At 44.1% G+C, this 17,040-nt stretch overlaps 2 protein-coding genes across 6 annotated transcripts; one reads left to right on the forward strand and one right to left on the reverse strand.

Annotated features, from left to right (window-relative positions):
- Positions 1-184: 184 nt before the first annotated feature.
- On the reverse strand, positions 185-9,865 carry LOC105686255. 3 transcript variants are annotated; one of them, XM_012400906.3, is made up of 4 exons: positions 9,678-9,865; positions 8,902-9,154; positions 4,524-4,684; positions 185-4,354 (listed from the first exon to the last, which is right to left on the reverse strand). In XM_012400906.3, exons 3-4 carry the CDS (start codon positions 4,664-4,666, stop codon positions 1,615-1,617), a joined length of 2,883 nt encoding a protein of 960 aa, XP_012256329.2. In that variant the 5' UTR covers positions 4,667-4,684; positions 8,902-9,154; positions 9,678-9,865; the 3' UTR covers positions 185-1,614. The 3 variants fall into 3 exon arrangements, 2 of the variants coding, with proteins under 2 accessions (XP_012256329.2, XP_048515633.1); XM_048659676.1 differs by having other exon boundaries at positions 9,660-9,865; XR_007279887.1 differs by lacking the exons at positions 185-4,354; positions 4,524-4,684 and adding an exon at positions 4,702-5,793 and having other exon boundaries at positions 5,869-9,154.
- Positions 9,866-10,018: 153 nt separating this feature from the next.
- On the forward strand, positions 10,019-16,967 carry LOC105686733 (DENN domain-containing protein 1A). Of its 3 annotated transcripts, XM_020852511.2 has the most exons (16): positions 10,019-10,264; positions 10,610-10,765; positions 10,855-10,992; positions 11,084-11,219; positions 11,306-11,359; positions 11,474-11,731; positions 11,910-11,921; positions 12,299-12,400; positions 12,487-12,714; positions 12,833-13,009; positions 13,278-13,310; positions 13,477-13,531; positions 13,601-13,784; positions 13,872-14,004; positions 14,840-15,637; positions 16,035-16,967. In XM_020852511.2, exons 1-16 carry the CDS (start codon positions 10,248-10,250, stop codon positions 16,398-16,400), a joined length of 2,847 nt encoding a protein of 948 aa, XP_020708170.2. In that variant the 5' UTR covers positions 10,019-10,247; the 3' UTR covers positions 16,401-16,967. The 3 variants fall into 3 exon arrangements, with proteins under 3 accessions (XP_020708170.2, XP_012257258.2, XP_020708172.2); XM_012401835.3 differs by lacking the exon at positions 11,910-11,921 and having other exon boundaries at positions 10,022-10,264; XM_020852513.2 differs by lacking the exon at positions 14,840-15,637 and having other exon boundaries at positions 10,025-10,264.
- Positions 16,968-17,040: the final 73 nt, after the last annotated feature.

Here is a 17,040-nt window from a genome sequence, read left to right on the forward strand (position 1 = left end):
TTGCAAATCACGATATTTCGACAATCCATGATCCAGATTGGAATCTTTCGGTCCTTTGTGCCAAAGAGTTATTCGATTATTGAGCATTTAGTTCATTCTAAATACTCGAGGAAGTCGAACGTCAATTTAATCGACCTTCGTACAAGTAATAGCTCCGTCGCCAATAAATCAACAACAATTGAGCTGCACAGAATAGATTCGCACGTTTTTATTTACGATCTATATGTATAATACGTTTCACTTATTCTATATATACACCATGATGTAAGTTAATATGTAATATACATATGAATCATCGACCACTCGCAGTATCACCCACATACATTTTATATTATACATACAAACTCGCCACATATATACTCCTCGACTAAATATTCCTTTTTTTTTCTCTTTTTCACTCAACGGTCGGTTGTGGTTCGTCCAACGCCCCATATCTTTGTTTTTTTTTTTTTGTTTTTTTTTTTGTTTTTCAATTCTATTTTCTTTGTTTTCTTTGTTCTTCTCCTTATGAATAGAAAATACTTTTTCCCCTGTCGTTTTCATTTCTCAAACACTAATCAAATTAAATCGAATTAAAAGCGAACGTTTTTATTTACAGGCAGCAAACACACCCTATATATATATATATATAGATATATATATATGTACTTTTCCCCGGGTTACATACTCGAAAATTTTCAACGCTTTTCATCTGTGATAATTAAAATAATAGTCCGTTCCTAACTCCGGTGTAGTCTTAACGAAATAGTATTACGTCTTAATTTATAATTAACTAATTTTAATTAACAACAACGTTTTGTACAAACCTAACCTAACCTAAAAGGAGGCGATTGTTCGCGTCTCGATCGTTCACGGTACGAACGGCGACGAGTTTTCCATTTTTTTTTTATCTCATTTTTCTTTCTTTCTTTTTCTTTCTGTTTTCCTTGTTTTTTTTTTTTTTCTTTTTCAAATTCTGAATCAACGCAACCGCAAAAAAAAACGTTTACGAATGAGGCGATAAACGGAGATCGTCTCGATGTGCGCGAAAAATAGACTTTATTCGTTCGCATCTTTTTGTTTCTTCAAAATGGCGTCTGAGAATCATAATAAGAAAAAAAAAAAAAAACTACAGCTTCGTCTCAACAAATGAATTATCTTTTTTCTTTCTTCGTTTGTTATTCTTTTTCCTTTTTCAAATCCTTAATCAACGAGCGCGAAACGTGACTTCATTTGTTATCCGTCTTTTTTTTAAGTTTCTTTCAAAATGGCGTCTGCGGATCCTAAAAACGCTACGGTGCGTAAAACGAATTTCCCAAATCCTCCGAACGTACATACAAGGCGCGCGCGCGTACCCTGAACGAAATCCACTAAACTTTCTTTCTTTCTTTTTTTTAAATCAAATAAAAAAAAAAATAAAACAAACCTGCTCCGCGTGAAAAAAAAAAAATCGTCATCGTTCCATAAATAAAAACTAAACGAAAGGCGAACATCCTTAATCGGACTCGGGGGGACGAAGGCGTCGGGGGGTGACCCGAAGATAGCCGAAACATGGGGGTGGGGGTTAGGGGGGGGCAGGGGGCCCCGAGTCGCCCGATTCCGGACCGAAAGCTAACCCTAATCGAAGGAGTAGACTCATGCGATTTTCATGAATATCGTGCGGTCCCTTATCACCCCGTGTCTGAGTTCCCTGAGTGCCCTCTGCGCCTCGCCGGGCGAACAGAAGGCGACTCGCGCGTCCCCCGTCGGCATCCCCTTGTCGTTGTAACGGCGTATAACGTTCTCCCGTTTGACGTCGAAGTCCCGGAAGAAGTCTATTATCTCGTCAATGTCCGCCTTGAAGGGTACGTTCTCCAGGGACAGAACGCAACCGGGTTTACCGAATCCCTCGACGTACTCGAGGGGGGCGTTGGGCGGATGACGTCCGCCGAAGTTGTGCCTGGGCATGCCCATGTTGTTACCGCCGCCCATCATGCCCGGCGGTCCCCTCGGTGGGTAGGCCGCGTTGCCGCCGAACCTCCCGGGGTGCGGGGGCATGGAGGCGGGATACCGACCGCGCTGGTCCTGCGTACCGGGTGGATAGTGGTGGCTGTTCAGGTACTGGGAGTCCCCCATTCCCAGGGTCTCCATCATCGTGTTCCTGGGCACGAGCTCAACGGTGGGCACGTTTTTTCCCAACGGCAATCCGTTCTTGGCGGTAGCCCTGATGGCCTCCTCCGTCGTGTCGAATTCGCAGAAACACTCGCCGGCCGGTTTGCCGTTCGGATTGAGCATCATGTGGATCCTGTGGGGTACGATACCTATGTCGGAGAAAAAGTCTAGGACGTCCCTGTCGATGGTCTGGAATGGCAGACCGCGCATAATGACGCAGTCAGATATCGCGTTTTCGCTTACGGCCGCCAAATCCGCCTCCCGTTTCATCTGGAGGAATTTCTCCTCGGTGACGGTTGCCACGGTGACGGGTTTCATGCCGATCTTCAGTGGCATGGAAATGGCGGCTTTTGCCTCGTCGAGACGCGAGAACTGCACGTAGGCCACCAGCTGGGGGGTCGAGGTCTCCTTGGCCATCATCATGAACAGATTGTTGATCTTCGAGTCGTGGAACAGCTTGGCTATGTCGATTTCCTTGGCGAACGGTGGCAGGTCGGAGACGACCACGCAGGCGGATGACCTCGGGTCGTTGTCCTTTGCGGCGGTCTGATCGGCGTGCGACCTCGACTTCTCGCCCTCCGGCACGTAAGAGTCGACCGCCTTGTCGAATATCACCTCGTCAAGGGGCAGGACCTCCACCTCGGAGCCCCTCACGTACCTCGGTACGCTCAGCGCGAGGTCTTTGCCCTCGGTTTTGCCGAATTTTATGTAAGCTATGCCCACGCGATTACCGTGATTGTCGTTGATCAGCTTGAGGCCGTCCTTCCTTATGTAGATACCGGGGAACGCGTGACGAACGTCGCCGTAACCGGCGTTCAACGGCATGTTCCTTATCTCCACGCAGTTACCGGTTACCCCGGGTTTCGCCTCCGACGCGCCGTGGTACCGGCCGCCGCTGTTCGAATTCCGACCGATCGGCATCTGGGGCTGCTGCACCGCGTCGTAGGCGGCGTAAACGCCGGCCATCTGGTTGGTCTGGAAGGCGTGGGGGTTCCGTCTGCTGTCCAACTCCTGCATCTTGCTGAGGAAGGGGTTATCGCCGCCGCCCGGCCTCGCCTGTCCCCCGCCGCCCGGGAACTGCATCCCCGAATTGGGACTCCCGCTGTTCGCGTTGCTGCCGCTCCCGTAGATCCTGGAGTCCTGAGGGGCGTAGGGACCCCCGCCGCCCCCGCTCCGCAGGGGGTAGCGGACCGGCTCCCCGAGCCGCCCGAGCTCCCCCTGGCCCCCCCACATGTCCCTGCTCCTGCCGTTGCCCCCCCCGGCCCCGATGGCCCCCGCCCCCGGGCTCATTCCCGGCATGCCCCCCATGCCGCCGAGGGGGTGGCCGAGGACCTGGGGGTGGCCCTGCATCATACCGCCCACGCCGTTCAGGCCGTTCAGGGCGAACTGGTTCGGCGCCATTATCTGCTGTTGGGCGCCCATGAGGGGCGCGGCGAACCCGAGGGACCGCTGGTCGGCGGTGGCCTCGCCGGGAACGGCGGCCACCCCGGCGCCCAGGATACCGGGCGCTATCATCGGCGTCTGGATCTGCGACTGGGGCGGCACCTCCCAGATGCCGTTCTCCACGATATTGGTGGTTTTGGGGAGAGCGACGGCCGCGGCGGCCGCCGCTGCCACCGCCGCCGCTATCTTGTCCTTGGGGAACTGTCCGACGCACACCACCTCGCTGTTCTCCTCGTCGTTCGGCTCCTTGGGGCGCCTGTCTCCCGGACCGGAGCGCTTCCCCTCCCGGTCCCGGGACCTCGTCCTGTCCCGGGACTTGGAACGCTCCCTCCTACGCCGCCGGTCCCGCCGGTCCCGCTCCCGGTCCCGGGACCTGCTCCTGTCCCGCCGACGCCTGTCGCGCCCCCTGTCCCTGTCCCGCCTGTCGCGCTCCCGGTCCCTGTCGCGCGAACGGGAACGCTCGCGGGATCTGGAACGATCGCGCTTCTCCTTGCCGCGTTCCTTGGCCGGCTCGGAGTCGTCCTTCTCCTTCTCCTTGTCCTTGTCCTTGTCCTTGTCCTTTTTGTCGCCCGGTGAGCCGTCGGGCTTGGCGGGGGCCGCCACCGGGACAGCGGGTATCGCGGCGCTGGTCTGCATGAACGACTGGAGGGATATCGTCTGCTGGCGTGCCGCCTCGATGACCTTCTGCATTTCCGTTCTGGAGCTGAGTAGGAGCTTGATCTTCATCTCCTTGATCTTACCGCCGTCGTTCATCATCGCCTGACGAGCGTCCTCGTCCGTGCTGGAAATTATCGACGATGAAAAATTTCTGCTCGAGATCCGACGCGTCTCGTTGGACGATTAGTTTAATTCATTATTTCCAACCGACGACGCTGAATAACTCTGGTCGGTTAGTCCGAAGGAGCCGGACAGCGTCTACGGAGACTGAATAGAAATAGTTCGACCTGTACCTGAAAGCTATGAAAGCATCGCCTAATTCGCCACCGACGATGTGTACGCCACCCTCGGGAATGCTTAAGCCTCGGAAAAATTGGCGTATGTCCAACGCGTTGGCGGACCACGCTAAGTTCTGAAGTCTGATTATTACGCTCATTTTAGATTACTTTAAAACCTGTAACAAAAAGAAATTTCATCATACCACCGTGTACACCAATGTCAATTTCAGATTCGGCGTCAAGACCATTCGGTTTTCATCTAATTGTTTCTTTTTTTATTTATTTTTTTTTCTTTTATCAATATCGCCGGATTCTCGTCGCCCTGGAATTTTCTCCAGAAACTTCTCACCGATCGCTCGACCGTGTGGGCCAACTATTCTCGTTCAGTTTTACATTTTTTCGACAACGTTTTACCGCACGTTTAGAAATACGACGAAATCTCATGCGTTCGAAATCGTCGTCGTTCCCCGGTGCAACGTGTACACGCGTCGGCTTCGTTAGTCACGCCAAAAATAAATCTTATCAACTTAGCGATAACGGCGCAAACTAGGCCACCGTAATCCGAGGCGATCTCAGTTAATTAATATCTCGTGTACGAAAGGGGGCATCTTGCGTACCACGAGAGACAGATTACACATGAAACCGAATCTTATCACCATTACCAAGAAACGACCCTGCGGAACGGTATAATGCTTCTTTGATCGGTTTTTGACTAGAATTTTATCGATCATTTGGAGTGTCATTTCGTGCGATTACGAGGGTACAGAGATTCAATTGCTCCTTGGCAATTCGCCTCACTGAAAACAAAAGCTGCAAAATTCATTGGGAAAAGTTCTATGCACTTTTTTCCCCGATTTGAATTGCATGTGAATCTTAAATATAGGCGTTCTACCTCCGGATCAATATCCTACTTTTCACCCTCACTCCTCAGATCTGGTTCAAGCCCTTCTTGGACGATTAAAAGTTTTTTCATCTTTTCGTTTTGTCTGAGCAGAGTGCCAGCGGTGCGAAAGTTCACACCGCACCGACCACCAGCCGCAGCTGAGTTCTTTGACTTCGATAGGCATAAAGTTTCTTCGACTCATTGCTAGTCGAGTCATGGCCCAAGATAATGCACAGCCCCTCCATTCTTGGACAATTGTCATGTTAACGAGCTTTGGCATAGATCAGGTCTATTAGGTACTCCCACAAAGTCAGATTGCGTCGAGCCAGCAACTATATGAAATACTGGAATGTCTCGTCGTTGGGATTAGTCGACAAGTAATTCATCGCTTTTTAATTGGTTCTGAAATTTGATTGATAAATTTTCAGATTATCATCCCGGTTAAAGAAGAAAAGAAACTTAACAAGCCCATATTACCTCTGCGTCAGAGCTGGTTCGTTCGCTTGACATTTCTGGCAGGCCGAAGCAAATCTTATGACATAAATGAATCAGCTAACTACAACAGCAGCCATGTGAGGCTGAGAGATAAGAAGTAAATACTCTGCCGATTCTGGGAACTAACACTCCTCACTCGTACAGGGTGCCTACAGATTGCTGCGTCGAGTGGCAAAAAGTATTGAGACTGGAGGTATCGGACATGATCCCAGGACTCTCAGGATCTGTAGACACCCTGCAATATTCTGCAAGCTCAAGAGTTTGATTTGCTATGATTAGTTTTACATGGATCGGTGCATCGGTTCCAAAGAATTCATCGACCGAGAGGATGTTGCTCAAAAGTTTTTTGCAGCGGCTGAAACTTGTGACCTATGGCTGCTCATTGATTAGACACGTAAGCGAAACAATGCAAGGTTTGCAGGAAACCAAGTCCTTCGTAGTAAAAAAATAATTGTAGCGATACCCAGAAACCCCGGAGTCATCTCAATGCGTTTAAATATCCCTGAATCAAAGACAGACACGGACGCTAAGTCGAGGGGGACTAGCAGCTGTTTCATTGGGCTGTGCGACTTGCTGCAGAAGCTGACTGCGATTATGTGCTGCGATGACTTTGGATGACGTTGTCGGTTGCTCTCTCTGGCCAGACGATATATCTCTGCCGACGACATCCAGAATGGATTCCAGGAGCGGAATATGTGGCATAAATTTACAATCGACACTCAGAGAGCTTGAGGATCGAGCTCCCCAGTCCTGCTGACTCAGTCGCTCTGTAGCAAGTAGGAAAAATTTCAACTGACTTTTGCCATTCGACAATGTTAACCTAATCACGAAAGCCTAGAACTGATACTTTCATATACATGCGTCATCTCATCCGTGTTCTGAGTTCTCGATGATCGTCGACCCAATGACTGAACAATTTATTTCCCCAAATACATTTCGTTTCAGCACCTATTTACCGTCGTTCGATACCTGCTGCCAAAAGCTGTGTTTGCACACAGCTAGAAATATCGCAACCGCGGAATAAAGGAAACTATCGTTTGAAGATGCATTGCTCACCGTTAATCTTGGGGATTTACAACAAATAATCGTACTTTGTATTCCAGCGTAATGCGGAGCGACTTTTTTCGGAGATTGAGAACGAGTGGATCGTTATTAAACAACGTGAATTTACTCTTCGCAACGTTATTAGTCCATCTTCAGTGATGAGTTAAGAGAGTCGACCAAGTTCCAGTTTTTTCTCTGCGTCCTCGGACGCGAAGTTTAGTAGTGCGCACATAATTAGTTAAGAGATCTGTTTACGTGGTTTTTCACTACCGAAATTTAAAAGTTCAACGATATTTCTCCGTTTCATATTTTTTCCATTTGATCTTGCAGGCATAACAATCGAATCATGAGTCGTCATACGTTCATGCTATAGAAGTTTAAGAATAGAAGAATATTACCATACTATAACCATTCGTTACTTCCCTAGATAGTTAGCGTATTGTTCCTTTCATACTTTCTATCTCCAAGTCGCACTTTTACTTTTCAATTTAACCATTTTCAATAAAATATGTACGTCAGTTCTTTTTAGTTCGACTCGAGAGCCCACACGAATACCGTACCTGGAGCAGCAAATCATTAGCAGTCAAGTACGATCAGCATTGTTTCTGGGCCGTCTAAAACTATCCCAGTTCATTGTATATCCACCGAGGATTCATTGCGATGAAAGTGACAGAGCCAGTCAAAGAAACATTTTTGTAAATCAAGAAAGGAATATCGTGGTCAAGTGCCCACATTTCCGTGGAGTTGGCTACCTTATTTTTTTTTTAATTTCGTCGGCAGAGACTGAACCAGTTGTAAAGAAACTAGCTGCTCATTTTCCAGAAGATCGGGTTAGATCTTTGCGGTTTGCTGTTTATGTTTACGATAAGTAATTTACAGAAATTTCTTTGTGGACTGGCAAAATTTAGGGTAATAGTTTAGTCTTTTTCTAAAAAAAATCGTGTTAAAGTTTGTGATTTCATTGATGGGTTAGAATCTTCCTCTTTAGCTTTCAGATAGATTTAGTTTTTACTTGTATCGGTTTATGCATCGATCTCGATAAATAGTCAGTTTTCAATTATTTTAGAAAGTGAACTCAGCCTTCATACTTAAACAGCACAGGACTCGTTGCACCTGGATAGAGCATTGTTGATTAGATTATAAGGTCTTATACACTTATTAGGACTCGGAAGTCAGCACAATTTTATTTCGTTGGGTTAAAGTTTTCATTTAACGAAACATTCCTGCCGTTATTGTTCAAGATTCTCTGTCGCCTCTAAGGAATGGAGAAAACGCAATAGAAAATGCCCAGCGCAAGCGCGCAGATGGCATAATTACATGAATTTGTTTTATGAGCAATGTTGGCTTGCTTAAAGAAATCTTTTTAGAGTAGATCCAATCAACCTGCTGGGGTCGTGGGTCGGAAGAGAAAAGAAAAAACACATAAATTCTCACAAGGCTGTCTAAACAAGCACCGTCGAAAAGAATGAGTGGATGTTACCTTGAGAGTGCAATAAAAACTGAGGACTTTCTGAATCCTCAAAGCAAGTTGAAAACCTGTTTTACCTAAATCACTACTTAGAAGACGGGGTAATGCGGGAAATGGAAAGAAACGGAGATACGATGAAAGTGTACGGGAAAATGGGAAAAAGTCCCTTCAGAGTTTTCGGTGATTCGATAATCTTATATTCCAACTAGAGCTGTACTTTAAACTCGATTCAACTGCGGGTGATACTAATTCACTGAAATGCTTAGCACCTCGCTTGTGTGGTGCATACTTACCTGTTTATTAATAATTCAAAGTATCGCATTTAAAATAATGTTGGACTAGGTTGAAAAAGGACCGTGACGCCGAATCTGAAGTAGATTTCATAGAGTTGACGAGAAGATCTGATGGTATATGAGAGCCAGTGTTCGATAGCGATTGGTAAATTACAAGATGCTGCTCCCTGATTAAAAACTAATTTTATTACATTACTAATGGGGTGTTACCTTCACAGAAACTTCGGTAAAACTCTTCTTTAGTCGGCGTCCTTAGCAGCTAAAAGGTATCGATGAAAGCTAAGAAGTTGAGGTGGCTGAGAACAAAGAGGACCAACCATCGAATGGCCCATCAGTGAAGAGGGCAATGAAACGTAGCAAGCAGAAAGGAAGCAGTCAATCGCTGAACCTCATTGCATGATAATCCTTCGACGAAGACGTACTTGCTTCCGATCACCTAACACACACTGAACTGCCTAAGACCCTGGAACACACATCAATTTTTCCACACTGTACAAATATATTGTTGATTCACGGAGGCTCGATGTGAATTTCTCTAATTTCATAGGCTACTTTCCCATCCGGATGAATGAAAATAGAAAGAAAAATGATTCGCATCGACCAGGTACAGCTGCTAGGACACCGAATGACAAATCGTTGCGACAATTTCTCCGAAAAATTGGTTATTCAAGGTGGATAAAGCTAAAAAATAACACCGAATAATTACGTGATGTCGATCCGTCCCAACGACCACGCAACGGAATTAACGTGTCGGCTATAAAACGCGAAACCTTATTTTCCGAAGACATGTGAAGAATGATGAATACGTGAGAAATTAATAGTAACTATCACGTTAACATCGTATCGCCGCTTGGATTGGTAATTATGGAGTAGCTGGTAGGTTGTCGATGGCGTTCGTTGCTGAATTGGAAAGTTTGCACGCCGAACGATTCGGAGCAAACAATACCGTCCACCTTTCAAAAACTCACCGAATAATAGCAACTTACAACGCAATAACGATGTATATTCTACCGATGAACGCTGGTGGACCCAAGTTGTTGACGATTTAACGGCGATCAATTTCCTCAAAAAAACCTCAGCGACGACTTCTCGGATCCTCGAGCGCCAATCGCGTAATGGCCGCCGACTCGCCTATGTTCGCGTCGATGGTCCTTCGCTCTTCCGTCTTTGCTTTCCAAAAACGATGACACGTCAACCGCTGAAACCACGTCCGCCGTTGCTCTAGCAAATTGCAGGTAATATGGCGGTCAATTTCCACCACCCGGTTCACCCACGGTTGCATCCACTTCCACCACCCGATTTCCACCCACAAAAGTTGTGGTATGCCAGATCTTGACCGCACGTTCGTAGTTATAGTCCGATTGCCCGCTGTCTATGACGTCTGACTCAGATGGCCGTGAGTGAAATGTCAGAAAATGGAATGGGATAGCGTTCGTGATAACCATAAATAGCTCACCCTAAGTTCATGATTAATTTGTACCATGTAGTGCAATGGACCGATAGATATATGTATGTCACAGTAATATTTAACATACCTTTCTCTCAAGAACGATACAATGGGATCCAGATTGAGGTGAGATCCTTTATTTATTTTCCATTTATTCCGCTGTTTCATAATACATTCTTAACTCTAATCCAACGACTCACAATCACGCGACAAAGGCTTTGTTTCCACGTTCGATCATCCAGTGGGACATTCCCTATCAATCTACCGTGTGTCCATTTCAAACATATAAAAAATCTAATCAAACTAATTCAATCTTCGATACGCTGGTAAATTTTTCCTGTACTCCGTTGGAAAAAAATTGTTTCCATCGATGCATTTATCACCTGCATTGTCGAGATCTGATCTCAAGCCTGGAAATAAACCACTCGACAAAGCCTCAGGACGCTATTAACCACCCAATATTTCCAACAGGGAAAATGTGAGACACTTGTTTGAATGTTTCTGCGAAGTTGCTGCTCCTGTTGCCGACAAAGATCCGTGGCTGCTGCAGCGGTTCCCAGAATCTTTTTCCGAACAAGAAATACTCAAATCTGTTCCTAAGTTCGCATACCCCTGCAGCATAGACAAGTAAGCAAAATATCTAAAAAACTTTCACCGCACAGCTATTTCATCAGACTGTCCGATCTAGTAGGTATTTTACATCCGATATATTACAGCGTTCTTGTGCAACACTTCTCATTTGTACTGACCAGTATTGATTCAAAATGGACATTTGGATTCTGCCGGCACGACCCCAAAACCGAAACGGCTTTGGTCATTTTGAGTGCGCTACCTTGGCACGAATCTTTCTACAAGTAAGTTTAAATTCAATAAAAAGCATAATCGATGCTTGTCCAGAATCCGTTATTCCAACCATAGACTGACAGTGAAAATTTTTGTGCCCAGGCTTTTAAATCACATTGCAAATTTGAACGCGAAAGGCAGGGACGGAGATCTCTGGAAATTTCTGCAAGATGTATACAGTAGCGGTATTCCACCTCCTGGAACTTCGCTTACCATTTCTCTTCCAGACCCCAGTGTTGTGAGTATATTCAAAGATACATGAACTCGGTCATTCGAAAGTGACGAGAGCAAGTAACCTTAAAAATTTCATATATCCTGTTGCAGGTTTTTGTTTGTCAGAGTCCTAAGCAATTTCAGTTGCCGAGTATACCGGAAAACGTGAGTATAATAAATCGGTTCTTTGGGCGGCGTTCTTTGTGATGCGAAAGCTCTCGTTCACCTGCCGTCGATATCAACAACGGATGACACCAGAGCGTATGAATTTTGTTTCAGCGAAATTTGACCGAGTATTACAGTGCTGTAGATTCGCATAATATGATGATGGTGTTCGCCTCGATGTTGTACGAACGTCGAATCATATTCACGTCGAAAAAGTTGTCGAGGTTAAGCGCTTGCGTCCAAGCCTGCAACGCTCTTATTTATCCCATGATCTGGCAACACATATACATCCCGGTGTTGCCGTTGGCTCTAATGGATTATTTACTCGCTCCGATGCCTTTCCTCATCGGGGTACCAACGCCTATACTCCAGGTATTGTGCAACATTTATACCATCTTCCTCAAAGATCACCGTCCTTTGATCGCAAGCCAGAACCCATTGCAATCGTTCAAACCCTCAAACTGAATAATTCTTTACAAATATCCTCGCATACATCATTTGCCTTCAGTAGATAAAATCTAATATATTTATCTTCTTGCAAACAAAAAAGGAAATAAAGTTAGTAAGTATCGTAGGGTATTACAGAATTGAAGTTTGTTATTCGTGGTTGAGAATAGATAAAAAAAAATGGCTGTCAGAATTAGGCTTTGCTCAAGAAATTCCGTTATCATTTTTTGTAATCATGACTGACTGACCAACTTTCTGGGCAAGGTCACAAATTTTCAAACCAGTTTCAATGAATTGAAAAATTCAGGTAGCAATTTACCTTTCAAAGTTCGCCATGTTCTGACCTTGGGTTTATGTACATAAGTATTTTTTCAAAGTATAGCGATAACAAGACGCGCTGACCGTAGTTTTGATAATATTCCAAGGTAAACCTCTGCGCAGGAATTATTTGAAAACGCTCGATTTACCGTAACGTTAGAAAAATGTTTTTAGAAAGTGCGACAAAGCGATTTGGGCGAAGTTGTTATTTTGGATGCGGACAACAACACTATTCAATCTCCATTCAATGATTTGGAATCCTTGCCTCAAGACGTGGTCAGTGTTCCATTGGATCTATATCGATAAATAATCACCGAATAATTAGTGCATAATTGGTGCTAATGTTCTCCATTGCTATGCAGATAATTAACCTCAGAAGAGCTCTACGTAACAGAGCTGCGTTACTTGGGGATGGCGTATCAAGGGCGTTTCTTCGAGCATTAGTGCAATTGACGGCTGGTTACAGAGAGGCACTAACTCTGCAGCAAGGAGAGTGCATCACGTTTGACGAAAAGGCGTTCGTCGATAGCAGGCCATCGTCCATGCAGCCCTTCCTTAGAAAGATGTTAGAATTACAGATCTTCCAACAAGTGGGTATCCATCGACGTGTATAAAATTTTGTAATTCGGTTCTCATCGTTTTTTTTTGTCTATTCCTTGGATCAATTTTTCGTTTATTTCGATGAAAATCAAAGTATTTCGTCTCTAGTTCATCGAAGAACGGTTACATATGCTCAATTCCGGTCTTGGATTCTCGGATGAGTTTGAAATGGAAGCTTGCAACTATTCAGAAAAATCGGGGAGCAAAATTCGACAACAATACAGGGAATGGACTTACACAATGCGCAAGGAGGGCTCGGCGTTCTTCCGTAGTGTGAAAGATAAGGTGAGTCGAAACTTTGAACTTCAATTTCATCGCCTCTTTATTTTTACTCGGCTCTTTTTGTTGCATAATGTTTTGAGTAAAGGAATTTTCACGCTGTTGGTTGTTCGGTTAACGATCTTTATCTGAATATTATCCGCGATCTATCCCCAGGCGTATTCGCGAGTTGGTGGTGGAATTCTCTCGTAGTTTTCTGGGAAATCATCGTCATCGAATGCTTATGTTACGTATTTTGTGTCTGCTCGTTGTTCAGAGATTTTAATTTTTTCAGGCTAATCCTGCGGTTAAATCAGCAGTCAAATCGGTAAGTTACAACTGACAGTCAATCTCATCTTCCATCTATGTTTAGAGTTGTTATTCCGATCATGGCATTCTCATATCAGATTTTATAATTTTTAACCGTCGTGAAATATTCCCAATCGACACCTACTTCTCAGAGGATATCTGAACATTTCAATATATAATTATAGGTTAGAGAAAAGGGGAAAGACATGAAAACCGCATACAAAGGCCTGCGATGGAAAGGTAATCTCCCTAACAACAGCTACTTTTTGATTCCGCTACGATTATTACCACTACTGAATTTGCTTTCAGGACGAACGAGCAGACAAGAAGGCAGCATGAAATACCAGCAGCCACGATCAGCTCCGAGCTCTCCAACCTTGGATCGAAGGCCGGTAACTTTTGATTCCCCGTTGAAGCCTCCTACGGGTTACACAGCTACAACAAGTTACCGTAAAGAACTTCGTTTCCGCAACAGCACTGCCCCTGACACGAGGTGAGCTAGAAATCTCCATTTCTGAACTCTGTTTGTCAAAACGAAAAAAATATCGAAAATCAAATGGTGGTATTCTTATTCCAACAGCAGGAAGCAGTACTCGCCGCTGAGTCAAAGTTCTCCCGAAGAACCAGATTCGCCCGTTGAGAGGCTGGATATAGATCTGATGAATGAACTTCGCGATGTCATATATCCCAATACCCCGCCTGTGGATAGAACGGTGAGTAGAAAATCATTCCAATCGAGAGATAATTGTTGAATAACACTATTCCCGGTAAACGAATTTTGCTTCACATCTCAGATCTTAGTTTTCACAAAAAATCGCGTTATCTGGTCTAATCATTGTGTCATCAAACAACAAACTGTGAAACGTTCTTTCGATATCTTCAGTCATCGAATCCGATCACATTTATTTTAGCGCTGGAGGGCTGAAACATGTAGTCGAAAGATGAATCATTCCTCTATATGTGTATGCTTTTTTTGTGCTAGTGTGCTGTTATTTTGGAGAGTGCTATTGAACCGTTACTATTACCAGTATAGTCCATCCAGCTTGTTTGCGCTCAGATTACTTTGAATGTTTTCTCCAACCACATTTATTACTTCTCACTTAAGGCACATACGACGATTCTTGAAGCATGTACGAGAGAATATTTAGTCGATATTATCGTCATTCCCGTAATACTAGTGCTATATTATATCACTTCCATGACTATCTGACACGTCCCAAACCCTGTAGAGTCTTGAGAAAATCTAGCGATAATTGTAGCCTCATCTCGTTCTCACAGAACAACGAGGAAAACAACAAGCCAAAAAATTTCCTCAAATCTGTACGGAATTTCGAGCGAAAATTCCGCACTGCATAAACTAATTTCTTTTCACAAAACGACCCAAAACTTGTTTTTACGTTATTAGGTTGGAATCATTTGAAAAGAAAATGAAAGAAGAAAAAATCAGATTATTTTATCGAAGAAAATTTCTCCCAAGTTATTTTATTTACATAAACATAAGAGCACTGCATATGAATGAAAGTGAGCGTGATGTGCATAAACTTTCAGTTGAAACCAGTGCGCAGTTTAGACAGCTTGAGGTCTGCATGGAGTGGGCGCTTGCGGCACGGCCCTCTTCCTTCCAACACTTCCATCTCCACGGACAATTACGATTCCTCCCAAACCTCAGACTCCTATTCCTCTAACTTAGAGATCTCCTCTGCGAGTTCTAATAACCATAAATCGGGAGAGTCTGGCGCACTGCAGACGTCGAGTTTTGATCCTCTTTTAGATGTGTCTGGATCTTCCAACGCCGATAGTAGCTCTAACGTGAACGGACTCGCAACATCTAGCCCGTCTTCTATCAGTTCATTGATAAGCCTGAAAACTTCTGACAACATTCCATTCTCTCATCTCGGGGGCGACGATCGGGTTTCCAATAATTCAGCAGATTCTGACAGTTATACCGAACAGTCTGCTCGCAACACTCACGAGTTTGTTAATTTCTTGACTAATCCGTTCGTCGATCAAAACGGTTCTCGAGCTCAGCCGTTACTCGAAATTGATAACGAACAAGACTACATAGGAGGGAATTTAAAGACTAAAAATTATACCATGCAAAAAACGCTTAGCGAAAACAAGTCTTCGGTCAAAGGTCCGTGGAAGAATAATCTGTTGGATGCAAATTTGAACGTTACAGATCCTAGCTTGCAACTAATCGTGGACGATCCATTCGACACAAGCCAAATACTGAACCCTTTCCACCCACAGAACCCATTGTTCCATCCTATCAGCCCAAAGCCGAGTCCGAACAGCATTCAACCACCCCCTCCATTAAATATTCAGCATTACTCTGCACAGGCTAAGGTAAACATAATCACGTCATTATTTAATTCACCGATGTGTACAATTCGATTTGCACTGTTCAGTAAAAAATAGTATCCTTGTCACCATGTAACTAGCGGCACTTGATGTTCCTAGATTTTATACTGACATTATTATTGCAATCATTTTTTGACGTCACATGTACTCATCTTTATCGTCACTGTCAGTCCAAAAGAAAAATAGAAAGAAAGAAAAGAAAATGTGAATCATCTGTGTTTGTCCTGAAGAAAAAGAAATATGTGTCGTGACTATCATTTGAGTAATTTTCTTTCGAGGGATAAAAGTTTGTACGCAGAAGCTTCTGTCAAATTAGATTATAACCTGTAAGTCGTTCGATAACTTTCTGTATTAATTGAAAAATATTTACATGGAATTTCAGAAGCCAGAACACCATGATTTAATCAGACTAGATTCAACAAATGGCGATGACGATTTTGATCCTCTGTTGTCAAAGTCCACACGAACGGAGAGTCCTAAACAAATGACTCAGTCGTTGCATCTTCCCCAAATGGGGGAAGGTCTGACTAATCCATTATATCCGTATTTCGTACCCCAGCACAAAACTAGAGAAGATTTTGATTTGCTCCAAGAGTACGGTCTTGATTTCAACAAATTTAATCTCGCTAATGGCGCGTCCTCTACGAAGAACAAGCCGTTCGATCTTACCGCACGAGAAACTACCGCGGCTCTTTCGAATAATTCGGCGACCGTCAAGACGCCCAATAATTGGACCAAATTCGAGTGATTAGGCTTTGAAAACTAAAATAAATTGAAGAAAAGTTGTATACATATCAAGACAATAATTGTAAATACGTAAATTATATTTGTTACTATTTATATGAATACGAGATTGTGAATACATTTTGTATAAAAGGTGCAGGATTATCTAAAATCAAGATCAGTGATCGACGCGTAGGTATTATTCTGATCATAGCGTCCACCCGTGATGAATTTCATGCAATCAATTATTTAGAAATCAGGGTAAAATGAAGGCAGATCTTTCCAATCGACTTATGTTTTATCGCAACAGTTTTAATAAACCGCACATGAAATATTCTGTGCGAAGTATTTTAGAGGAAAAAAGAAACCTTGTTTACCCTACCGGAATCAATGCGTAAAGTTATAGTTTATATCCAGTTTCAGGTTAGGTCAAATACTCATTTTCAGATAGCTACAATTATCGTTATATCTCCATAATCTCCGAAGATTTGTTTGAAAGTAAATCGTCGTAAGCCTTGTAACCAGAAGGGCCTGTAGATAAAGGATCTAATTTTAACTGCTCAAATAGCACAAATAAATTATGATAAATTAAGCCACAGTATCGTTGGAATTTCTAACACACCCAAACCTCGCCTCCAGTTTCAGACCTCCATCGAGTAAGTGTA

This window comes from Athalia rosae, chromosome 8 (assembly GCF_917208135.1).
Source record: "Athalia rosae chromosome 8, iyAthRosa1.1, whole genome shotgun sequence".
Classification (NCBI taxonomy): domain Eukaryota; kingdom Metazoa; phylum Arthropoda; class Insecta; order Hymenoptera; family Athaliidae; genus Athalia; species Athalia rosae.